The sequence below is a fragment of the Schistocerca americana genome, chromosome 4, assembly GCF_021461395.2.
Source record: "Schistocerca americana isolate TAMUIC-IGC-003095 chromosome 4, iqSchAmer2.1, whole genome shotgun sequence".
In the NCBI taxonomy this organism is placed as follows: Eukaryota; Metazoa; Arthropoda; class Insecta; order Orthoptera; family Acrididae; genus Schistocerca; species Schistocerca americana.
Window position 1 is genome coordinate 108,804,347 of NC_060122.1, and position 26,801 is coordinate 108,831,147.

Sequence of the window (26,801 nt, forward strand, 5' to 3'; positions counted from 1 at the left end):
ACTACAACCATCCTGTCCCCATAACATCCCTGCACACTCACAGTCAGCACTACAGCATCTTTCCCACGACTTGCTCTGCTATCCTTTCCCTCCTGTACCCCATGCCTCTTACGTTGCCGCCTCTGCTCACTCCAGCTAAGATTGCCATTCTCCACAGATGAGATGACAATTGCCATAGCTGTGTGTGTGTGTGTGTGTGTGTGTGTGTGTGTGTGTGTGTGTGTGTGTGCACGCACATCTGCCTCTCAGCGCCTCCTCTGTATGGTGAGTAGCGATCTATCCTGTTTCGTACTGTTGAATGTGTAAACGTCTACATACCTCATCAAAACCATTTCGTAGAAATGAGGTAAATTTCGTAAGTGACTGTCACAGTTATCTGCGTTTATATTCAAACAAAAAGTCAAATCTTTTCTGATAAATCCTCCAGTGAAACAGGGTATATGATAAGTAGAAGGTACCAAAATACTGTTATACACAATGGGGAGGAAGTGTGTTGTGACAACTGCTATTTCCTGTTTGTATTCTTTCATGTAGATGTTGTATTCCACTTCTATCAATAAATATTGAAGATACCTTCTGTTAAATGGTGGTCTTGAAAGCTTCATATTCATTCATAATTTGTGAAAATTATTAATGGCAATTCACTAATTATGTTTTAATATTATTTGAGAAATATACAAAATCATTTTTATTCTTGAGCCTGTTAACAAGTCAAATGATATAAAAACAGGGCATTATGAGATGAACAAAACACATTTTACGTTTTAAGAATATCACAATTACTGATAGCAGTTGGCATTTATCTTTGTAAAGATAGCCACAATTCTGGAAAATGTGGCAAAACAGTTCTTGTTCTACATAGAACACACAGACAGCCTGTGTACACTAAATATTCAAAATTGCTAATCCGTCTTCAAGCCCACAAGCTGCTCACTAACTTCCCACAGCTTTTTAGAAACAGATGGCTCTACACTCTTCTTGGATCTGTATAGCTTGCAGTCACGATACATATGTCCCGATTCATTTTCCAATTCCTCAGATGTGGCACAATGTAAAATTGTTTGTGCACCCTACAAATAAAATTAGGCAGAAAAAGATTAAATAATTTTGTCTCATACCTTTTTGTATCCCATTGGATTTTACATGTAATTTCTTGATGGTACTTACTTTAGTTGGGGTCCTCATGAAGAAAAAAGCCACTGGTGCAAACAATATGTAATGGAACCATTTTATAGGAGTACTTCGGAATAGCCCTGTGTACACAAGCCCTGGACACAGGGTGTACACATTTACACCAGTGCCTTTCAATTTCTCAGCCAATTCTGTGCAAAACAATACATTTGCAAGCTTTGAATTATTGTAGCCAGGATTCATTCGGCTTTTACCTCGGGACCATTTTTTACCATCCAAGTTATCAAATTCTATGTTTCCTTTTTCATGCAGTGTAGAGGAAACAACAACGATCCTGCAAAAGACAATAAAATTTAATGAAACCAGCCATTTACTAAAATAATTACAATACATACACAGCCAAAATATTGTGATATTTATCAACAGAAAGGCTGTATAAATGTAGTTACATTTAGTGCCAAAAAAAAGTATTCTATATTGCTGTGTCAGGTAATGTGATGCACCAGCACAAGAATGAAGAAATCACTTTTTTCATTTCATTTGGCCTTTGGAATGTACATATTTCCTGCATAAAAAATATTATTTCTTTGGAGATCAAACACAATCAAAAACTGAGCAATCACACACTGAAACATCAGATCCCTAAAAGTGTTACAAATATCTAGGATTCCAGAGCAAGAGGTGAGATCAAAGGTTTCAGCAGTTCAACTTGCAGTCATTGTATTATGATACACAGTCTGGTCTAAGCTGCCAGAGCTGGTGGTCATGAGTGGGTGAGGTGTACTTGCTTGCGCGCACAAATGTGTGCATTTCTCTTTTGCTAATGAAGGCTGTTGCCCACAGCTTTGTGTAAGTGTCTTTTAATTGTGCCTGTCTGCAACTTAACATGTCTCCCTTATGGTAAGTAACAATCTATCTTTTCCTACATCCTTATTATAATATAGTTGTCAAAATACTGGTGAGTAGCAATTTATCCTTATCATAATATAATAGAAACAATGCCTAACCCCTTAAATAGATGTCAATAAAATTGTAGTGTTAATGTCTCTCTCTCTCTCCCCCCCCCCCCCCCCCCCCCCCCACTCTCTCAAGACAGAAGATATTCAGTTCCACATATCTGGAGGTGTGACACTTAATATTCAGTTCTGCACATCAAGAAAAGGTGGTGGTTATTGGGATGTTTAAGGGGGACTAAACAGCGAAGGTCATCAGTCCCCCATTCCAAAATCAGGCGAGCCGAAAATCTACGGAGCAGGTAAAAACCAAAGGGGGAGGAGACGTCCCCCAGGCGCTAAAAGAACACAAATTCAGCAACAAACACTACAGACAAGAACAGGACAGAGGAACACCAGACAGAAAGAAACAGAAGAAAGGAGGATGGCCGGAGACTGGTTGACTGACCACGAGAAAAAAAAGGGAAAGAGTCAACCATCTGACGGCACACCAGAACAGCAACAGACACAAGGACAAAAGACACAGAAAGGGAAAGGTGCAGGACCTCCCTAAATCGAACCATAAAAAGGACTACTACGGATAAAATGTAAAACATTGTCAGCCATGGAGGCATCGTCGGATAAAACCAAAGCCAAAGTGCCCGGGAGATTAAAAGATTGCCGGAGTGTCCGCAGTCGAGGACACTCCAGCAAAATGTGGCCGACCATCAGCCGGGACCCACACCGACACAAGGGGGGATCCTCCTGATGCATCAGATGGCCGTGCGTCAGGTATGTATGGCCGATGCGCAGCCAACACAGGACTACCGAGTCCCTGCGAGAAGCCCGCAGGGAGGAACGCCACACATCGGTCATCCCCTTGACAGCCCGCAGTTTATTTGGGGCTGGCATGCCACGCCACTCAGCAGCCCACATCCCAATCAGCTTACGGTGCAACACCAGCTGCTGGTCGCGAGCCGTATGGCCGATCTCCAAAGCCGGGGCGTCGATCGCCCCTTTGGCCAGCCTGTCTACACGTTCGTTCCCTGGGATGCCAACATGACCGGGCGTCCAAACCAAGACCACCGAACGACCAGAACGGGCAATGGCAGAAACAGACTCCTGAATGGAGGACACCAGAGGAGAGGAGGGATAGCAGTGGTCGATGGCCTGAAGGCTGCTCAGGGAGTCACTGCAGATCACGATGGACCTACCTGAGCAGAAACGCATATGCTCAAGAGCGCGCAATATGGCCACCAGCTCTGCAGTAAAAATACTGCAGCCAGCCGGCAAGGAGCGCTGCTCAACATGGGCAGCATGAGCAAAAGAGTAGGCAGTGCGACCATCAACCAGGGAACCATCAGTGTAGACAGTCTCACAGTCCGAAAATGAGGCGAGGAGCGCAAGAAAACGGCGACGGAGGGCCACAGGCGGAACCGAGTCCTTGGGTCCCTGTGCCAAGTCCAGACGGACGGACGGCCGGGACAAACACCAGGGAGGCGTAGGTGCATGGACCCGGAAGGGAGGCGGAAGAGGGAATGAACCCAATTCCGACAGCAGGGACTGAACGCGGACAGCGACGGAAAGCCCAGACCTAGGTCGCCGTTCGGGCAGATGGAGGACCATGGCAGGGAAAAGCAGGCGACGATTGGGATGGCCTGGCGAGCAATGCACGTGGACAGCATAGTCTGCGAGCAGTCGATGGCGGCGAATCCGCAGCGGGGGAACCCCAGCCTCCACCAGTAGACTATCCACGGGGCTCGTACGAAAAGCGCCGGTTGCAAGCCAGACCCCACAGTGGTGTATGGGGTCTAACAACTTCAACACTGAGGGTGATGCAGACCCATAGGCCAGGCTCCCATAATCAAGCCGAGACTGCACAAGGGCTCTGTACAATCGCAGCAGCGTGCAGCAATCCGCACCCCAAGACGTGTGGCTAAGGCAGAGGAGGGCGTTGAGGTGCCGCCAGCATTTTTGCTTCAGCTGAGTAATATGAGGAATCCATGTGAGCCGGGCATCAAACACGAGTCCCAAGAAGCGGCAAGTGTCCACCACTTCAAGCAGGTGGCCGTTGAGGTAAAGTTCAGGATGAGGGTGGACCGTCCGACGCCTGCAGAAGTGCATAACTCGAGTCTTGGCTGCAGAGAACTGAAAACCGTGAGTCAGAGCCCATGATGCTGCCTTCCGAGCGGCTACCTGCAGCCTGCGTTCGGCGACTCCTGTAGTCGTGGAGCTAAATGAGATGCAGAAGTCGTCGGCATACAAAGAAGGAGACACCGATGACCCCACGGCTGCAGCCAGACCATTAATGGCCACTAGAAATAAGGACACACTCAACACCGAGCCCTGCGGGACCCCATTTTCCTGTGTATAAGAAGAACTAGAGGCGGCACCGACTTGCACCCGGAAAGAGCGGTGCAATAGAAAGGTTTGAAGAAAAGCCGGGAGCCGACCACGAAGACCCACTCATACAACGTGGCGAGGATGTGATGCCTCCATGTGGTGTCATACGCCTTCCGCAGATCGAAAAATACAGCAACGAGATGCTGACGTCGGGCAAAGGCCGTACGAATAGCAGATTCCAGCCGCACCAAATTGTCCGTGGCAGACCGGCCCCGACGGAAGCCACCCTGGGATGGAGCGAGGAGACCGCGCGACTCAAGGACCCAACACAAACGCCGCCCCACCATACGTTCGAGCAATTTGCACAAAACGTTGGTGAGGGTAATGGAACGATAGCTGTCCACCGCCAGTGGGTCCGCACCGGGCTTCAAGATGGGGACAATAACACCCTCCCGCCATTGCGACGGGAACACGCCTTCGCTCCAAATGCGGTTAAATACCGCGAGAATGTGTCTCTGGCAGTCCCGGGAGAGATGCTTCAGCATCTGCGCGTGGATGCAGTCCGGTCCTGGTGCTGTATCAGGGCAATCGGCGAGGGCAGCGAGGAATTCCCTCTCGCTGAAAGGAGCATTGTTTTTTTCAGAACGACGCGTGTGAAATGAGAACTGCGTCTGCTCGGCTCGCTCCTTTAGAGAGCGAAAGGCGGGGGGATAAGATGCAGTCGCCGAGCTCCATAAATCCGCCGGATCCGGGACCACACGAGCGAGGGGGAGACACGGGAGCCCAAGGAGGAGACATACCGCTCCCAGCACTCCTGCTTACGCCGTGCAATAAGACGGCGGGCCAAGGCACGGAGCCTCTTAAAGGCGATGAGAGTCTCCAGAGACGGGTGCCGCCTATGACGCTGGAGAGCCCGCCGACGGTCGCGAATAGCCTCAGCAATCTCCGGCGACCACCAGGGTACAGCCTTCCTCCGAGGGAGTCCAGAAGAGCGGGGGATGGCAGCCTCGGCCGCCGAAATGATGGATGTGGTTAAGACACGGACCACCCCGTCAATGTCACCTTGGGGGGGAGACTCAAGGGTTGTAGCAGAAGTAAAAGCCGGCCAGTCAGCCCTGTGGAGAGCCCAGCGAGGCAGGCGCCCAGAAGAATGACACTGGGGCAGTGACAAATAGATGGGAAAATGGTCACTACCACAGAGGTCAGGATGCACTCGCCAGTGGAGGGATGGGACAAGTCCAGGGCTGCAAAGAGAGAGATCGATGGCCGAGAAAGAGCCATGGGCCACATTGAAATGCGTGGGAGCACCGGTATTCAAGAGGCTAAGGTCGAGCTGGGCCAACACATGCTCCACGGCCCGACCGCGGTCATCGGAGACAGTCCCACCCCATAGAGGGTTGTGGACATTGAAATCGCCTAGAAGCAGCAAAGGTGGCGGAAATTGAGCCAGCAGTGCAGCCAAGACATGTCGGGGGAGCTCCCCATCCGGAGGAATGTAAACAGAGCAAACAGTAATAGCCGGCGAGAGCTCAGCCCTGACAGCGACTGCCTCTAAAGGCGTCTGAAGGGGTACTGGCGAGCTACAGACAGAGTGGTGAACAAAAAGACAAACCCCACCTGACGCTCGTTGAGAGGCAGCGCGGTTCTTATAGTATCCCCGATAACCGCGAAGGGCGGGGGTCCGCAGTGCCGGAAACCAAGTTTCCTGCAGAGCAATGCAGAGAACAGGGGAATCACTCAGAAGCATCCGGAGCTCAGGCAGGTGGCGGAAATAACCACCGCAGTTCCATTGGAGAATGGAAGCAGGGAGGGACTGGGAGGGCGTGAATGCGACTAAGAGGCAGACAGCGCCTCAGAGCCAACTGCCACCACCGGGGAAGAGTCAGCTGAGTCCATAGGAGAGGCCCCCAAGGGTTCCGTGAGGGCGAGATCCGCGGCAGAGGCGAGGATCTCCACCTCATCCCCGGAGCCAGGACTAGGTACAGCAGGCGGTGCTGAAACCGCCGGAACGTCCTTCTTCTTGGACACATGCCGTTCCTTCTTCTCACGTCGGCCCTTAGGGTGAGAGGGCTGGGAGAGCTTCTCTGAAGGAGCGTCGGAGGCAGACGACGATGCAGAAGCCCTACGACCAGCAGGTGGGAGAGCCCCGAGGGACCCCTTCCGTGAGAGAGGAATCGGCGGAGGCAACGCCGGCGGAGAAGGAGGGAGAGGGATCGAGCCTCCCGGTTGTGGAGCAGATGTCACTCCCGAAGTAAGAGTGGGGGGAGCGACAGAAGAGGGTTTGCCCCCAACTGCTAAGGGGGCAACAGAGGAAGGCTTGCCCCCAGGCACGAGGGGGGCAGACAGAGATACACGGCCCCGAGGGCCCACCGAAGGCGGCACAGATGAGGCGACAACCGTCGCTCGCGTGGGCGACAATAACGTGGCTGCAGCATAAGATGTTCGAATGGAAGCAGGATACAACCTTTCATATTTCTGTTTAGCCTCTCGATAAGTAAGCCGGTCCAGGGTCTTAAATTCCATTATCTTCCGCTCCTTATGAAGAACGGGGCAATCCGGCGAGCATGGAGAGTGGTGCTCCCCTCAGTTGACACATACAGGCGGAGGTGCACATGGAGAATCAGGATGAGAGGGGCGTCCGCAATCTCGACATGTAGCGCTGGAGGGGCAACGGGAGGACATATGCCCAAACTTCCAGCACTGGAAGCACCGCATCGGGGGAGGCACGTATGGCTTGACGTCGCAACGGTAAACCATCACCTTGACCTTCTCGGGCAAGACATCACCCTCGAAGGCCAAGATAAAGGCACCGGTGGCCACCCTGTGTGTCTTGGGTCCTCTATGTACACAACGGACAAAATGCACACCACGTCGTTCCAAGTCGGCTCTCAGCTCGTCATCGGATTGCAACAAGAGGTCACAATGGTAAATAATCGCCTGGACCATATTTAAGCTACTGTGGGGAGTGACGGTAACAGGGACGTCACCCAGCTTATCACACAAGAGCAATGCTCGTGACTGGGCTGGGGAGGACGTCTTGAGGAGGATGGACCCATTCCTCATTTTTGACAACCCCGCCACTTCCCCAAACTTATCCTCCAGGTGTTCCACAAGAAACATAGGCTTCGTCGTAAGAAAGGAGTCACCATCAGTCCTGCTGCAGACAAGGTATTGCGGTACGTAAGGCTCCTGCTTGGCACTAGATCGGCGTCCCTCCCATGGCGCAGCCAACGAGGGGAACGTCTGAGGGTCATATTGCACAGCATCAAAGTCGACTCTACCTCGCTTAGAGACGCTGGTGGCCGTGCGACCACCAGCTTGGTGTGATTTATTGCGCTTCATTGCGCCACATCCGCCCAGATGCCACCTACTCCGAACGAGGGCTCTCCCCAAGGGCGCCACCCAGCCAAAGCAACGGGTACCTGGTCGATATCCCATTGCCCGGAGTCCCCGTGCCCCAGACAAGATGGGCACATACTCCTTGGCATGCATGGGGAGGAAACAGCTCTGGCATCTGTAGTGCGATCCCTGCGTGGTCAGGGGGCTACCACCAAGAGGGTACATGACGACCCCACCACAACGGACTGGCTACCGTGCTGGATTTTAGGTGTTGAAAGGGTCCACAGTTGTCGTGGGCGCTAAGAAGAAGAGTGCGCAGAAGGTGAGAAGGAGACAACCCAGAAGATGTTGGGCGTAGTCCCCCCCCACACGACAATAGGTAACATGCAAGATGGTGGAGCATGATGGACCAATAGAAAAACACCACATACGGTGTCCTTCCCCAAATGGCACACACTAACAACGGAAATTTGGAAAAAAATAGGTCAAACCCAAGAGGGGACCATCACAGAAGGCCGAAACGTTTGAGACTCCTTTTAGTCGCCTCTTACGACAGGCAGGAATACCGCGGGCCTATTCTTACCCCCGAACCCGCAGGGGGACATCAAGAAAAACGTAAGTTCTTGTATACTAGAGGAAGAAGTTGTTTTTGTAATCTGATGGGGTATTGAGGATGAGGGATCTTAGAAATCCTTTATTGCTGTTTGATTTATTTCACATCATTGGTGTGTAAACAGATATCCTTTATTGGTGTAACATGACATCCTTTATTGGTGTTTGCTTTATTTGTTGCCATTGGTGGAAACAGGCGATTGAGATACGGGTGGCAGTTGTGATGTAGCGCTTTTTACTAGCTGTCTGGTGCTGGCTGAGGTGTGCCAGTACCCTGTACACGTGTGGCTGCCATGGTCTCCTGCATGGCTGTGAGGGTTGCTTTGTGAACATTGTCATCCCGTAGTGCTGTTACAGCTGGCTCCCAAGATGCTGCTGTCTTTGCTCTTCATGTTGGTGAGTAACTTAGCTATTTTGTCACACCTCTAATATTCCTCCTCAAGGCTTTTTCGCCATTATGTGGGCTTCTTTAAATATTATCAGTTTGTTCCACATAATTGGTTACCCCACCTTATCTACAAACACCAGCCAATGTGCAGCAAAATCCAATTTACTATGGAGATAGAAGGATATGGGTGCTGCCTTTAGTTGCTGTGGGAGTTTAATGAAAGCCTGATGATAAACTTGGCCATGGAGAATAGAGAGATCCACCAGCACGGACAGATACCTGCACGCCTCCTTCCATCATCATCCTACACAGAAGAAACCAGGCATCCACACTTTAACCGAGAGGTCCTAGAGGATCAGTAGTGAAGAACATCTGAAGATGGAATTACAAAACCTTCAGTCTTTCTTTGCAGCCAGTGGGTATGAGATGAAGATGATAGATAAAATTATGGTGGCAAAGAATGAAGGTAACAGAGAAAAGCAGGAAGTACAAAACATTGCCCTGTTAACATAAATGCAAGGGATCACTGAACGAGTGGTCAAAATTCTCCGTCAAGAAGGTATTGCACCAATTTTCCAATGCAGCAACAAAATAAAATATGTTTTTGCCTCAATAAAAGATGCAGACAGTGCACTAAATATTGCAGCAGTCTACGAAATTGGCTGCATGAGTGTATTACTGTATATAGGTGAGATGGGGTTACGAACTGGCACACAGATAGCTGGGCATGAAAGATACATTTGTCTGAGACAACACACCAAGTCAGTGGTGCTGGAACAGCAGGATGAGATGACAAAACAGTATAGTTTCAGAAGCCTGCATACTGATGTAAGAGCCATTTACTTTGAGGAAGAAGATTAGAGAGGTGATAGAAAAGTGATCCATCAACATGAATAGAGAAGAGAAGTATGGAATTCCAGCATCTTGGCTACAGTACGCCACTGTTGCTGAGTGGACAGGGCACTGGTGTCTCATGTCGGGGGCCCGGGTTCGATTCTTGGCTGTGTTGGAGATTTTCTCCACTCAGGGACTGGGTGTTTGTGTTGTCACCATCATCATCGATGAGCAAGTCGATGAAGTGGCGTCACCTCTAAAGGCTTGCACCAGGCGATCAAGTCTACCCGCCAAGGAGGCCCTCGCCACATGACATTTCATTTCATGCCATTTCATCTAGGCTACCAGCAGTAAAAGCACTACACAATGACAGCATTCGCAAAGCAACCCCTACAGGTGCATGGAAAACTACAGAGGCCATAGGCACACAGGGCCTCATGCCTGAGCCAGCAATGGGCTGCAAGTAAACAGCACTATGCCACAACCTCCAGCTGTACCTCATTTGTCTATTTCCGCAAATGGCAAGAAACACAGCAAATGCCAATAAAGGATGTAGCTGTCCACCAATGATATGAAATAAAGCAAACACCAATAAAGGATGTTCTAAAACGCCTCATCCTCAATACTCTAGGAGACTACAAAAAACAGCTTTTTCCTCTAGTATACAAGAACTTAAGCTTCCTCATTCAGCAGTCAGCACAACACCCTCAGGACGGGCAACTGCAACAGTGGCAGAAACATTCAAGAATTTTACATACTGATAATGCAGTGACATACCAAGAACAATTTTATTGACAAATGAAAAGCATCAGTTTGCTTTTATTCTACAGTATACTGTAGAACAAAAGCAAACTGGTGCTTTTCATTTATTATAATGTTGTTATACCAAGAACTGATGGAAGATTCTGTTAACAATTTTATTGACAGTGACAAGTCATGGAAGCCAACACTTACATCCTTAAACAGACTTCTACAAGTGAGTACAAAATATATTCTTACAGCACCTTTTTCTTAAAGATGAGTTACCCCTGAACATTATTCCATATGACATTACTGAATGACAACAAACAGAATACATCAGCTTACTGATTTGTCTCTACCAAGATTTGCCATGATTCTAAGTGCAAATTTGGGAACTAACTGCTGCTCGCAGTGTAGTTTCAGCTCTCTGAGACTGCAGATATGTGTGCAAGTTTTGTGTGTGTGTGTGTGTGTGTGTGTGTGTGTGTGTGTGTACTGCTGACAAAGGTCTACGGCTGAAAGCTATGATTGTGTGAATTTTTTTATTGTGCCTATCACGGCTCAGTATCTCCGCTGTATGGTGAGTAGCAACTTTCCTTCTCTCGTATTGTTACATTCTAATTTGGGAACTAACTTATTTTAGGAGTTCCAAATATTTTTCCCCCATTTTAAATTCTTGTCAATACAGACGCCTAAAAATTTGGAAGTTTCCACCGAGGGTATTGTTTCCTCATCAAGTATTATACTTATCACAAGTGTGATTTCCTCCAGTTAGAAGAATCTCCCCTTTTACAGGTGAATTATTAGGTACAACTTCCTGCATGCTTTTTATTAGACATGATATTGGTTGGCTATACAATAAATTCTGTAAAACCTCAATTTATCTAGGAGGATATTTTGATGCAGACAGTCAGATGACTTAGATGGGTCACTGAAAATACCAGATGGTGGTATTTTGTTATTTAATGCTTGTAAAATTTGGCTTGAACATGTAAATGGCATTCTCAATTGAGAAACACTTTTGAAATCCTAACTTATTTACTGACAATATTATTATTGTTACATTTACTGACAATATAATTGTTGTTATTGTTCAGGTGGGATACTATTTTAGCGTACATCATCATTTCAAAAATTTTGAAAAATATCAGCAGTGAAGCCAGGTCATAGTTATTGTCATCTCTATCACATTTCCTATGAAGGGGTTTAACAATGGCATATTTCATCTCTCTGGAAAAATGCCCTGAGAAAAGTTTTTAGTGCCCAGTTGGAAACACCATCAAATCCAAAGATGAGCTTTTATTATTAAAATAATATGAAATTTTCTTCATTTCAGAATGAGAAGATGGTGAGACGTTCATTTCATTTAATTTTGTGCAAGTTGCTTTTTCAACACAAAGCTTTGATTTTTCTCTTGAACTGTTCATCCCTATATTTTCTACTACACTCAAGAAATGATTATTAAATAGATCTGCTACCTCATCATTTATACTCTTCCATTAAATCAATAGTGATGTTATTCTTTACTGTGGCCAGTTCTTCTGTCTCTTGTTTTATTTCATTCCATATAAGCTTAAATCTGTTGTTGGAGTTACTGGTACTGATTTCTGACAATCTGCACGATCCTTGATTTTTTAATAACTTTTCTTGATAATACTGAGTAGTTTTTCTAGTGTGCAACTACTGCAGAATCTTTACTTGTTCAATAAATACATTTTCCTTTTCATTTCAAAAGTTTAATTCCTCTAGTGATACATTATTTTTTTACATGGCTGATTAATATCCTCTCCAATTAGCTTATGCAGAAAGCTATTGTCAAATAATGATATTAAGATTCCATGGAGTAGATTAAATTTCAGGTCAGCATTTGGTTCATTATAAATTTCATCCCAGGGTCATCTCTTGTAAACTATTCTTAAAACATTTTTCCGGAGTCATTAATTATTCTCGTTCACACTGAGGAGTATCTATGCTGTAAGGCAATATCAATTATAGTCTGAGTTAAAATATGTCTGCGAAGTCCAAAAATAAACAGCAGCTCAAGATGAGGTTGGCAAAACATTGGTATTAAAAATGGCAAAGGTCTAGCTACTCAGAAATATAACAAAACCTTTGGATGAGCATTGCACTTCTTTAAATTTCATAAAAATGAAATGGTCATGAGCTAAAATATTTCTCAATTATTTACTGTAAAATAAGGATACTTAAAACTTTATTTCACAATATTTGCCATGCTTGCCATTGATATAAAAAGTGGGAAAGAAGTGGCAACTCTGAAATATGCTAACATTTATGCTCACAATTCAGAGTGAAGCCCTGAAATCAAACAAAATTTCAAACTAATGCTGTAATCATCCCACCATCACCTAACGGGGGCCATGAGCTTAGCTCATTGAAGGGATGCACTCATATGCAAACAAAGTACTAGGTGATCAAAAAGTCAGTATAAATTTGAAAACTCAATAAACCATGGAATAATGTAGATAGAGGGGTAAAAATTGACACAATTGAGAGGGAATCAGATGCGCCAGCAGTCGCAGCATGTTGACGTTACCTGAAAAGGCACTTTTAGTCAAGCTGTATTATCAGAATGGGGAATGTGCTAGTTCAGCGTTATGATCCTATCGGCATAGGAAGGGGATTCAGATGGGTAAAGGTCCATTGAAAAATGCAGCTGTGGCAAGAATGATTTCGAAGTTCGAAGCCACGGGTTGTTTAGACGATAGACCCCGTAGTGGCCGACTGAGCACAAGGCGTAATGCTGCTGAGACAGTTCAGGAAGAAATGGAGACTGTAGCAGGTTCGTCTAAGCAAGGGGAAGTCAGCGCTCGTGCAGTCGCACGTCGCACCGGCATTCCGTACACTACTGTTTGGTTGGCACTTAGGCGTACCCTACGATGCTATCCATACAAAATCCCTCGGCATCATGAACTGTTACCTGGTGATTTACGGAAGCGGAGGGCATTTGCGGTGTGGGCGTTTCAAAAAATGGCAGAAGATGATGATTAGTTGAGTAAAGTGTTGTGGACCGACAAAGCTCATTTCACGCTCCGAGGGTCTGTCAATGCCCACAACTGCAGAATTTGGGCTACCGAAAATCCTAGAACTGTTGTGGAAACTCCATTGCATGATGAGTAAGTCACGGTATGGGTTGGATTTACCACATCTACCGTTATCGGGCCTTTTTTCTTCAAGGAAATGCGTGATTCTGGTTCTGCAACTGCTACCGTGATGGGTGAGAGGTATGCCGATATGTTACAGAATCGCATCATCCCCAGCCTGGCTTTTTTTTTTTTTCTTTTGTTTGTGGTTTTAGGGCGCAAAACTTCTATGGTCATTAGCGCCCAGCCCGTGACGTAGAAAACAGGAAAAAAACGAAATTTAAAATCAGCAGCAAGGGGAACAAAGTCATAAAATTTGAGAAACTAAAGGCAGAAGGAATGCTTAAAAATCCACTATAGAAAGGGGTTGGTTGTCCCCCAAAAAAAATCAAATGACTGACGTCATTTCACTGTCACTAATAAACTGTAGAACGCGGTCAGCTGAGCGCGTGTCATCTGCTAAAATCAACGATAGATCAGGCGATAGCTGTAGACGGGAGCGTAACGGATTAAAATAGGGGCATTCAATTAAAAGGTGTCTGACCGTCCACAGCTGAGAGCAGTGGGGACAGAGTGGGGGAGGATCACCGCTTAAAAGATGTCGATGGCTAAAAAGACAGTGCCCTATCCGGAGTCTAGCTAAAATTACCTCCTCCCGACGACGCGTTCGGGAGGGAGAGGTCCAAGCGCAAGGAAGGGCTTTCACTTCCCGCAATTTATTATGGGGAAGTGTTGACCAATGCGCATGCCATAAATGAGCAACTTGGCGACATAAACCGCTCCGTAGATCGGTAAACGGAAGAAACTGAATAGCTGGCCGAGGAAGACAGACTGCTGCCTTGGCCGCTATATCGGCCGCCTCATTCCCACAGATACCAGCGTGTCCCGGGAGCCAGAGGAACGCCACTGAGACGCCCCCCAGGTGGAGCAAGCGCAGACAGTCCTGAATCCGGTGGACCAGAGGGTGCACAGGGTAAAGAGCTTGGAGACTTAGGAGAGAGCTGAGAGAATCTGAGCAGATTACGTACTGTATCCGCTGATGGCGGCGGATGTAGTGGACAGCCTGGAGAACAGCGTAAAGCTCCGCAGTATAGACCGAACACTGGTCGGGAAGCCGAAAGTGATTTGGGGTGTCGCCAACAATATAGGCACTCCCTACACCTAACGATGTTTTCGAGCCGTCGATGTAAATAAATGTGGCTTCCGTCATTTGTGCACATAGAGCAGCAAATGCCCGACGGTAGACAAGTGTAGGGGTACCATCCTTGGGAAATTGACATAGGTCTCTGAGCAAGTCGATCCGGGGACGGAGCCAAGGCGGTGTTGTACCCCAAGTTGTCAAGAAGGTTTTAGGAAAGCGGAAGGAGAGAGAATGGAGCAGTTGACGGAAGCGGACTCCCGGGGGTAGTAGGGAGGAGGACCGGCCTGCATACCCAACATCAAAGGAGGTGTCGAAAAAAAGGTCATGGGCTGGATTAGCAGGCATGGAAGACAGATGGCTAGCATAACGACTCAGAAGGACTGCCCGCCGATTGGACAGCGGAGGTTCAGCAGTCTCAGCATAAAGGCTTTCCACAGGGCTGGTGTAAAAAGCTCCAGACACTAAACGTAATCCACGGTGGTGGATAGAGTCGAGACGCCGAAGAATAGACGGCCGAGCAGAGGAGTAGACTATGCTTCCATAATCCAATTTCGAGCGCACTAAGGCGCGATAGAGGCGGAGAAGGACCACTCGGTCCGCTCCCCAGGAGGTACCATTCAGGACACGGAGGGTGTTAAGGAAACGCAGACAGCGAGCCGAAAGGTAGGAAACGTGGGAGGACCAGCACAGTTTTCTGTCAAACATAAGACCCAAGAATTTAGCGACATCGGAATACGGAAGGTTGACAGGACCTAGATGTAAGGAGGGCGGAAGAAACTCCTTACGTCGCCAAAAATTAACACAAACGGTCTTACTGGGTGAGAAACGGAAGCCGGTTTCGATGCTCCACGAGTGGAGGCGATCGAGACATCCTTGAAGACGTCTTTCAAGCAGGCTGGTCCGTTGAGAGCTGTAGTAGATCGCAAAATCGTCCACAAAGAGGGAGCCTGAGACATCAGGAAGGAGACAATCCATAATTGGATTAATGGCGATGGCAAACAGTACAACACTCAGCATGGAGCCCTGGGGTACCCCGTTTTCTTGGGAGAAAGTACGGGAGAGAGTAGTGTTCACCCGCACCCTAAATGTGCGCTCTGCCATAAATTCGCGAAGAAAAAGGGGCAGCCGGCCTCGAAAGCCTCAAGAGAACAGTGTGCGGAGGATGCCTGTCCTCCAACAGGTATCGTATGCTCTCTCCAGATCAAAAAATATTGCTACCGTTTGGCGTTTCCGGAGAAAATTGTTCATGATATAAGTGGAGAGAGCAACAAGATGGTCAACGGCAGAACGATGCTTTCGGAATCCGCATTGGGCTGGTGTTAAAAGACTGCGGGATTCCAGCCACCAAGCTAAACGGTAATTCACCATACGCTCCAAAACCTTACAGACACTACTCGTGAGAGAAATGGGGCGATAGCTAGAGGGGAGATGTTTGTCCTTTCCAGGTTTCGGAACGGGAACGACAATAGCTTCCCGCCATCGCCTGGGAAAGGTACTGTCGGTCCAAATTCGATTGTAAAGGCGAAGGAGGTAACGCAGGCTATGGGTTGATAAATGCAGCAACATTTGGACATGGATACCATCCGGTCCTGGGGCGGAGGAGCGAGAAGAAGAGAGGGCATGTTGGAGTTCGCGCATGGAGAAAACAGTATTGTAGCTTTCGTGATTTTGAGAGGAGAAAGCAAGATGTCGCACTTCCGCTGCACGTTTCTTCGGGAAAAATGCTGGCGGGTAATTTGAAGAGCTCGAAATCTCAGCAAAGTGCTGACCCAATGAGTTAGAAATTGCGACGGGGTCCACTAAGGTATCATGCGCGACAGTGAGCCCAGAGACCGGGGAGAAACTAGGCGCGCCGGAGAACCGTCGAAGCCGACTCCAAACTTCCGACGAGGGAGTGAAGGTGTTAAATGAGCTAATAAAGAATTTCCAGCTTGCCTTCTTGCTATCGCGGATGACGCGACGGCATCGCGCACGGAGCTGCTTATATCGGATACAGTTTGCCAAAGTTGGATGGTGACGGAAAATGCGAAGAGCACGTCGCCGCTCACGTATTGCGTCACGGCATGCCTCGTTCCACCAAGGAACTGGGGGGCGCCGGGGCAATTCGGAGGTGCGTGGTATTGAACGTTCCGCAGCTGTGATAATAACGTCGGTAATATGTGTGACCTCATCGTCGACGCTGGGAAAACGACGGTCATCGAATGTCGCTAGAGACGAAAAAAGTGTCCAATCGGCTTGGGCAAACTTCCAGCGTCGCGAGCGCATATATGGCAGTTGAGGCTGCAGTCTAAGAACACATGGAAAGTGGTCACTCGAGTGTGTATCATCAAGGGCGAACCATTCGAAGCGCCGAGCTAGCGGAACAGTACCGACCGCAAGGTCCAAATGAGATAAATTTGTCGTGGAGGCAGACAAAAATGTGGGGACCCCAGTGTTGAGGCAGACTAAATCCGCTTGGTGGAAGACGTCTAGCAATAGTGAGCCACGTGGACAAGGATGTGGAGATCCCCAAAGCGGGTGGTGGGCATTGAAGTCCCCAACCAGCAAATAGGGGGGTGGAAGCTGACCAAGAAGATGAAGGAGATCAGCTCGTGCCATTGGTGTGGACGATGGAATGTATACCGTACAAAGAGAGAACGTGTATCCAGAAAGGGAAAGACGGACGGCGACAGCTTGGAAGGAACTGTTTAAGGGGATTTGGTGATAATGGAGAGTATCGTGGAGCAGAATCATGAGTCCTCCATGGGCTGGAATGCCTTCAACAGAGGGGAGGTCATATCGGACGGACTGAAAATGAGGGAGAACAAAGCGGTCATGGGGACGCAGCTTTGTTTCCTGAAGACAGAAGATGACCGGCGAGTAGGATCGGAAGAGGATCGACAATTCATCCCGATTGCCTCGAATGCCGCGGATATTCCAGTGGATAATGGACATAGGGTGAACAGAAAATGGAGGAACGTGACCAAGGGTGCTGTCAACTCAACGACTGGTCAGAGCTTGCGACCGACAGCATGGAATGGCATTCAGTCGAAGGCAGAAGATCCTGATCCATAGGTTGGTCAGGAGTAGCTCCAGCCACCAACGATCGGCCAGTTGACCGGCCACCAGCAGTGCGCCTCGGCGACACAGAAGACGGCCGAGGGCGATTTCCGCCAGGTGGTGCTGTAGATGGGACACGCATTGGCGGAGAAGGAGAGGAACTGTGTTTCTTCGTAGCCTTCTTGGAAGTATGATGTTTAGATGAAGGAGGAACCGATGGTTGTGAAGTTGCGGTACGTAAAAACTCTTCACGAGAATGCTCTTTTTTCGAAGACTTGGCGTCTGACTTTTGGGCTCGAGATTTAGCAGAACCCAACGAAGGGTGAGCCATAGAGTGGGCAGGCGAAAGTGGTGAGGTTGAACGGGCGATCTTTGCGCTGGCCGATCTGACGACCGTGGTACTAAAGGTAAGGTCGCAAGTCTGCGTGGCCGCCTCCTTCGTTGGCCGAGGAGAAGCAAGGACAGTGCTGTATTTTCCTTTCTGAGGCACAGTGGGCTGTCGACTGGCGAGTAACTCTCGAGCAGCAAAGGTCGACACCTTTTCCTTCACTCTTATTTCCTGGATGAGTTTTTCGTCCTTAAAAACGGGGCAATCTCGAGAGGAAGCAGCGTGGTCACCCATACAGTTGATGCAGCGAGGGGATGGAGGTGGACAAGCACCCTCATGGGCATCCTTGCCATACGTAACACATTTGGCCGGATTGGAACAGGACTGGCTGGTGTGATTGAACCGCTGACATCGATAGCAACGCGTAGGGTTTGGGACATAAGGGCGAACGGAAATTATCTCATAGCCTGCTTTGATTTTTGATGGGAGTTGAACTTTGTCAAATGTCAAGAAGACAGTGCGGGTTGGAATGATGTTCGAGTCAACCCTTTTCATAACCCAATGAACAGCTGTGACGCCCTGGTCAGACAGGTAGTGCTGAATTTCTTCGTCAGACAATCCATCGAGGGAGCGTGTATAAAAGACTCCACGCGAGGAATTTAAGGTACGGTGCGGTTCCACCCGGACAGGGAAGGTGTGGAGCAGAGAAGTACGCAGCAATTTTTGAGCCTGGAGGGCACTGTGTGTTTCCAACAACAGGGTGCCATTCCGTAATCTGGAACAAGACTTTACAGGACCCGCAATTGCGTCGACACCTTTCTGAATAATGAAAGGGTTGACCGTGGAAAAGTCGTGACCTTCGTCAGACCGAGAAACAACAAGGAACTGTGGCAACGATGGAAGAACCGTCTGTGGCTGAGACTCAGTGAACTTACGTTTGTGAGCAGACATAGTGGAAGGTGAGGAAACCATTGCGGAAGAATCCCCCATGATTACCGGCGTCTCCGATGGCGCGCTCCTCCCTTGTGGGGGCCCTCTCCGAGGGCACACCCGCCTTAGGTGATTGTTCACACCTCAGGTCACACCTCCCGACAAACGGACGGAGGGACCAATCGGCACTTTCGGAAGGTATCAGCTCGGGTAATCACCCCTCCCTGGGCCTGGCCGTTACCAGGGGGTACGTACATGTCCTACCTGTCTACCCGGGGCGGGGAATTACGCGTTACCCCGTCACCGGCTACGCATGGAAGTGCGTGGGTCGGCCTTCAGACACGCACAGGGAGGAAAAAAGAGAAAGGGAAAGGAAAGAAGAGGGGGTCTCAAATGCCGCAGCGGAGAAAAGGGCAAGGAGAAGAGGGAAGGAAAAGAGAAGGACAGAGGAAGGACGAGGACTTGCAAGTGTAAAAGCAAGGAATTTGGAACAGTTTCGAGCGTCCGTCTCCGGACGTAGGCACAAACCATACTCCCAGAGGGAGAGAAAGGGAAGGAAAGAGCCAGAGGTGAGGGGGGGGGGGGGGCGAAGATGGGGGACGGGGAGGGATGCGGAAAGGGAAGGGAAGGTATGCAGCCCGGAAAGGAAGGAGGGCCACATTAGCTCGGGGTCCCGCGCTCGCTACGCACGTGTCCACAAAAGAGTTGTGGACCCCCTGGGGGGAACGTGTGTCTGTATGTATGTTTTCTTTGCTGAGGAAGGCTTCGGCCGATAGCTACATGTGTAACAGTCTTTTCTTTGTGCCTGTCTGTGACTCAATATCTCTTCTTTTTGATGAGTAGCTATCTATTCTATTGTTAATATCGCTGAATTAATGTGAGAGCACACTTAGAAGGTGGTAATATTCAGTTCCCATTAAAATTACTCAGGGCTGAAAGTGGAATAATACAACATGAGCATAGTAACATTGTGCCAACAACTGATCCTCTAATTTCTAATCTATCTTAATGTCAATGATCTTTTATAGAAGACATACTATAGGATTTATGAAAGAGTAATCTTAAAACCCTGAAATGTTTCTGCATCTGAAATAACATTATTTTGGAAAAGTATAGGATAACATAGGGAATACCAATCAATCGATGCTGCAGTCACCCATCGAAGATGCAGTTCAATATCCACAAGAATTTCTGAATTCACTGACTGCAGCTGGGCTTCCACCACAGAGTTTGAGGCTTAAGGTCAGCATTCCTCTAATACTGCTATGCCATCTCAATCTCTGAAACCTTGTAGTGGCATCCATTTGCAGATTAAAAGTATGAGAAGTAATGTCACTGAAGCTATTATCCTCCCACAGGTGTAGCAGCTGGAGAGGTCATTCCCATACACTGTATACCACTTACCCCAAAAAAATGTGGAGGAGGAGATTAGTGTTTAACGTCCTGTTGACAACTAGGTCATTTGAGATGGAGCACAAGCTCAGATTAGGGAAGGATGGGGAAGGAAATTAGCCATGCCCTGTCAAAGGAACTGTCCCAGCATTTACCTGATGCGATTTAGGGAAATCATTGAAAACCTAAATCAGGATGGCCAGATGCAGGTTTGAACCATCATCCTCCTGAATGCATGTCCAGTGTGCTACCCACTGCTCCACCTCACTCGGTAACCAAAATTTGCATCCTGGCACAATTCCCAATAACACCCCAGATTAGGACATATATTCAGTTCCAATACATATTTAGCAATTGTGAAGCACTGTCGGGTTCTCTAGTACCGTATAAAGCAGATAACTGCTTATCTTGCAACAGCCTCTTTAACGATCTTGAAATTCTTACAATCACTTCCCAATACATTTAATCCTTAATGTTATTTGTTGCAGATTTAAAAAAAGAAATTATAATTTCAATTGAACTGTTGTCTATAACAATCATAGTTCATGAAGGAGGTTCTCCTTGCCAGACTCCTTCAGTTCTGAATTCCATATTATCCTGATGAAGCCTAACAGAAATAGTATCACTGATGTGTATATTCTTCAGTATATAGGCAAATGTTGAATCACTGCCTGGTTGTCAAGAGCTGTTAGTACAGCCTTCATGATACTGAGTCAAATGCCTACTTAGAATCTATGAATTCAGGCATTGTACTAATTTACACTCAATGCTCTTTCTACGAGAGTAACTCAATATGTATTTGTATGTTTGAAGTATGATTTAGTGTGATTTTCTGTTACTACACAGAACCAATCTATTTGCAAATGCCAGATTTCAGTATTATCAAGTCAATCTACTCTGCATTGATGTAAAGTACACATTTCTACACCACCCTCCATTGCAATGCAGAAGAACGGCATCTTGTAACTCATTTTCTGGACACTGAAGGTGTACCAGGGGCAGGAATCCATAGATGATTTTCAGAGCAGTACAAAGACAATGTTTTACCATGATGAAGTGCTACCAGTGGATTTAACAGTTCAAAAGCTGTTGCATAACTGTGTAGGACAGGAAACCAGAACATCCATCCACCCACTACTGATGCCAACAATGAGAAAGTTCATGCTTTCATTCTGAGTAACTGACAGGTGACTAATTGTGAAGTCAAAAACCATATGTAAAATCATGCTTTAGCATGTGAAATAATGTGCAACATTCTCAAATTTCATAAAGTCTGAAAGATGCATGCCAAAGTAGTTGTGTGAACACTATGAAAGCAACTGACTGAAAATCTGTCAGCACCTACTAGCCCATCATCATGATGAAAGCAAAGTGAATAATCACTCCAGATGAAACGAGTAATCAACACTTTCATTCCTACAGTGCATGCCAAAGTATGGAATGGATACATTTGGAGTCTTCAGATAAAAAGACAGTCAAGAGTCAACATATGCAGTATTCGTGATGCTCTCAGTTTTTCAAAACTTTCAAGTGGCAATTCTGGAACATTACCTACAAAAGGAATCAGTGGTCACAGTGCATGTTACAGACACTGAAGCAGCAAATGGAACCAAATTACTGGTGTTTTTCTTTTTACCACACGACCCTGTGAGTTCACATACTTTTTCCTACACAATTCAAATTCTTCAAAAACTTCATTTCAATATGTTGAAGCACCCTGTTTTGAGTTCCAGTCTCATCCCAATGTATTAACATTTATTAGATGCCCTCAAAGATGCATTAAGAGGCTACTGACTTGCCTCTAATAAGCAGTGCATTTACACCTACATCTACAAACATACTATGCAAACCATTGTGAAATGCATAGCAGGGTATATTCAGCACTGTATCACATGTTGGGTTTTCTTCTTTTTCTACACACATATTGAGTGCTGGTAGAATGATTACTTATATACCTCTGAGTGCAGTAATTAATATAATTTTGTCCTCATGGTCCCTTGAAAGTTGCAAGTAGAATTTTACAGGATAATTGGTGCCTATCTTGAAGCATACATCAATGCAGGTATCTCTGTGATGCTCTTCAGGGAGTCAAACTTGTTATCCTTTGTGTTAATCTTTTCAGTATATGTTCACTATTGCCTGTTAGTCATATTTGGTATGGGACCCACACACTTGAGCAATAATCTGAGGTGGGAGATGCAAGTGATTTGTAAGCAGTCTCTTTAAAGACTGATTGCCAATGGACAAGAGACTGCTACACTGACTTAGCTATCGTCGCATCTATTTGATCATTCCATTTGGAAAATCCAGGATGGAATTAAACATTAGTATCAGAAGGAAAATTGCTACTCGCCATATAGCGGAGATGCTGTCACAGATAGACACAACAAAAAGATTTTCACATTTAAAGCTTTCAGCCAATGGCCTTTGTCAACAATAGACACGCACTTGCACGAACACACCTGCAGTCTCAGGCAGTGTGGTTTCAGTTGCCTGGACTGTGTGTGTGTGTGTGTGTGTGTGTGTGTGTGTGTGTGTGTGTGTGTGTGTGTGTGTGTTTTTCCTTACCATTATATTGATCATTCCATTTCATATCCCTGCAAACTGCTATACCTTGGCATTTCTAGGAGTTGACTGATACTAACTGTGGATCATGGATATTGTAATCATACGACACTACACCTTTTTCTCTTTTGTGGTTTGCATAATTGTACACTTCTGTACATTTAAAACAAATTGCTAAGCTTTACACCACTTTGAAAGTTTAACTGGTTGAATATTTTAGCAAATTATTTCAGACTGTACTTTGTTACAGATAATTGCATCATCTGTGAAAAATTTAAGTTAATATTAATATTGTCCACCAGGAGATTACTATATAACATGAACAGCAAGGGTTCCAACACACTTCCCCGGGGCCACAGTTGAGGATACTTAGACTTCTGTCAATAACTACATCCAAAATAACATGCTGTATTCTCCCTCTCAACAAAATTCCCTATCCTATCACAAAATTTGTTTTATAATCCATACAATCATACTTTTGTTAATAAGAAGGCATGCTTAAAAGCAATGCTCCAAATTTTTCATTTGAAAATTCGAAAAGCTGTGAAACACTGTGGTGCATGATTTTCACTGCAGTGGACAGCTTTTAACAGTTACTTCTCTGGAGCTTTCAATCAATCATGAGGCATCAATTGCTTGCAGTGTACAACATGAATATGGGGTGCCTAATGCAGTGGACTGTGTCCAATGGCAGCCTCAGGACTGATTGAAAATGTTAAAGAAGCAACCATTATTAGCTATCCATAATAGTGGAAGGTATGCATCACAGGGCTAAATAAAACAGAGTATTAACATTCTACATCTTTATTATTCATGTCTACACATTTATTACTCAACATAGTCACTGAGGTAACAAACATATTACTCCCAGTGAGAGACCAGTTTGCTGATATCGTCACCGTAGAATGTTTGACTTTGTTGATGGTGTCACACCCTCACCTCTGCTTGCACTGCTTCTTCACATTGCTATGAGAATAACACTGATGTAAATTTACTGGTGTGGCATTTTTCCCAAAGACTATATAAACATTCATTGTATAAATGAAACATCTTTTGCTTGCTACAATCTAGATTGCAGCTAGAAAAAGGCATATCAGTAAATAAAATAAAAGTAAACTGGAGCAGTTTATATGTATCTTCCTTAGAAAAGAAATGTTTGAATATGGAATTCAGCATTTCTGCTTTTGGTTTGCTGCCCTCAATTTCAGTTCCTATTTCAGTCCTGATTGTCTAGACTTCTCTCTCTCTCTCCCCCCCCTTTCCATTTTTTATAGAGAGAGCCCATTTTCTGAGAAGCACTTTATAATTTTAGGAATACATCATTTACGGTCTCTTCAGTTTCTTTCTAAAGAGATTTTTTTTTATAACGCTAATATTGTTTGCAAAAAGTACGAATCAAGAGATTTGTTTCACAAAATCTAAGATGAACATGTGCTCATAGCTCTTAAGGCATAAGCTTACCAGACCATTTTATTTCGAATGATCATTAATGTCATATCCCTGAATACTGACCATTAACCATATAGTCGTTGGTAATGTTTGCATTCAAAAGCTGTACAGGCTGCCTCGTGGTGAGGTGGTCCACAGAAATGTATCCAAGGAGCAGTGTGAGGGGAGGTGTCAGATTTTAAATAGCCTCTTGCCCTCTATGCCTACAGGATTTGAAGCTCATTGCCCAGATATGTATTTACTAAAGTACTTTTGTATACATCGGTCAACTGTCAGCGTAAATTTCTTGAGGTTGGTTGGTTTGTGGGGGTTGAAGGGACCAGACTACAAAGGCCAGCGGTCCCTTTTTCCACAAACTTGAAACACCCAAAAGGCAAAAGAACAAGCAATGGAGATAACATGGGATGACACAGAACAAGAAAGACATAGACCAGAAAAGAGGAATTAAAAGCACACAGAGTGTTACAGTGGTTGGCCGACCATGGAAACAAAAAAAGGAACAACCAACCACTAAGAGACACACTAAAAACCCCAATCTAAAACCATAGGCCAAAGGCCAGACTCAAAACAAAAAAAAGAGACAAACTCACAGATAGAATGATAAAAACCCCCTGCTCAAATAAATCTCAAAACTAAGCCTGCCATTGCAGTGTCATCTGTTAAAAATGCATGGACAGTATCAGGCAGCGCAAACGTCTGCCTGAGCACAGTTCAAAGCGGACAGGCCAACAAGATGTGGACCACTGTCAGTGCTGATCCACAGCGACACAGATATGGGTTCTCGCGGAGCAATAAATGACCGTGCATCAGCCAGGTGTGGCCAATGCGTAGCTGGCAGAGAACAACTGACTCCTTGCGAGAGGCTCGCAAGGAGCAGTGTCACACACCTGTAAACTCCTTGATGACCCGAAGTTTGTTGGAGGAAGATAGGGTGCACCATTCATCACTCCAAGTTCCAAGGACTTTTTGCCGCATCACTGACTGGAGATCACATTCCGGAAGGCCAATCTCCAGGGCCGGTGCACTGATAGACTGTTTGGCCAGCGTATCGACACGTTGCCTTTTCAGTAGTTGCAGGGGCAACAGTCTGGATGATTGACTGATCTGGCCTTGTAACATTAACCAAAACGGCCTTGCTGTGCTGGTACTGCGAACGGCTGAAAGCAAGGGGAAACTACAGCCGTAATTTTTCCCGAGGACATGCAGCTTTACTGTATGATTAAATGATGATGGCGTCCTCTTGGGTAAAATATTCCGGAGGTAAAATAGTCCCCCATTCGGATCTCCTGGCGGGGACTACTCAGGAGGACGTCGTTATCAGGAGAAAGAAAACTGGTGTTCTACGGATCGGAGCGTGGAATGTCAGATCCCTTAATCGGGCAGGTAGGTTAGAAAATTTAAAAAGGGAAATGGATAGGTTAAAGTTAGGTATAGTGGGAATTAGTGAAGTTCAGTGACAGGAGGAACAAGACTTTTGGTCAAGTGATTACAGGGTTATAAATACAAAATCAAATAGGGGTAATGCAGGAGTAGGTTTAATAATTAAAAAAATAGGAGTGCGGGTTAGCTACTACAAACAGCATAGTGAACGCATTATTGTGGCCAAGATAGACACAAAGCCCATGCCTACTACAGTAGTACAAGTTTATATGCCAACTAGCTCTGCAGATGATGATGAAATAGATGAAATGTATGACGAGATAAAAGAAATTATTCAGGTAGTGAAGGGAGACGAAAATTTAATAGTCATGGGTGACTGGAATTCGTCAGTAGGAAAAGGCAGAGAAGGAAACATAGTAGGTGAATATGGATTGGGGGGAAGGAATGAAAGAGGAAGCCGCCTTGTAGAATTTTGCACAGAGCATAACTTAATCATAGCTAACACTTGGTTCAAGAATCATAAAAGAAGGTTGTATACCTGGAAGAATCCTGGAGATACTAAAAGGTATCAGATAGATTACATAATGGTAAGACAGAGATTTAGGAACCAGGTTTTAAATTGTAAGACATTTCCAGGGGCAGATGTGGATTCTGACCACAATCTATTGGTTATTAACTGCAGATTGAAACTGAAGAAACTGCAAAAAGGTGGGAATTTAAGGAGATGGGACCTGGATAAACTGAAAGAACCAGAGGTTGTAGAGAGTTTCAGGGAGAGCATAAGGGAACAATTGACAGGAATGGGGGAAAGAAATACAGTAGAAGAAGAATGGGTAGCTCTGAGGGATGAAGTAGTGAAGGCAGCAGACGATCAAGTAGGTAAAAAGACGAGGGCTAATAGAAATCCTTGGGTAACAGAAGAAATATTGAATTTAATTGATGAAAGGAGAAAATATAAAAATGCAGTAAGTGAAGTAGGCAAAAAGGAATACAAACGTCTCAAAAATGATATCGACAGGAAGTGCAAAATGGCTAAGCAGGGATGGCTAGAGGACAAATGTAAGGATGTAGAGGCTTGTCTCACTAGGGGTAAGATAGATACTGCCTACAGGAAAATTAAAGAGACCTTTGGAGAGAAGAGAACCACTTTTATGAA

At 46.1% G+C, this 26,801-nt stretch overlaps 1 protein-coding gene across 1 annotated transcript in view; it reads right to left on the reverse strand.

Annotated features, from left to right (window-relative positions):
• Positions 1-673: 673 nt before the first annotated feature.
• LOC124613250 (retinol dehydrogenase 11-like) overlaps positions 674-26,801 on the reverse strand; it is a 53,741-nt gene continuing 27,613 nt past the window's right edge. The window contains exons 3-4 of the mRNA XM_047141936.1: positions 1,168-1,465; positions 674-1,070 (exon numbers count right to left, since the gene is read on the reverse strand). Coding sequence (XP_046997892.1) covers positions 903-1,070; positions 1,168-1,465 — 466 coding nt within the window. The 3' untranslated portion in view covers positions 674-902. The remainder of the gene's footprint in view (positions 1,071-1,167; positions 1,466-26,801) is intronic.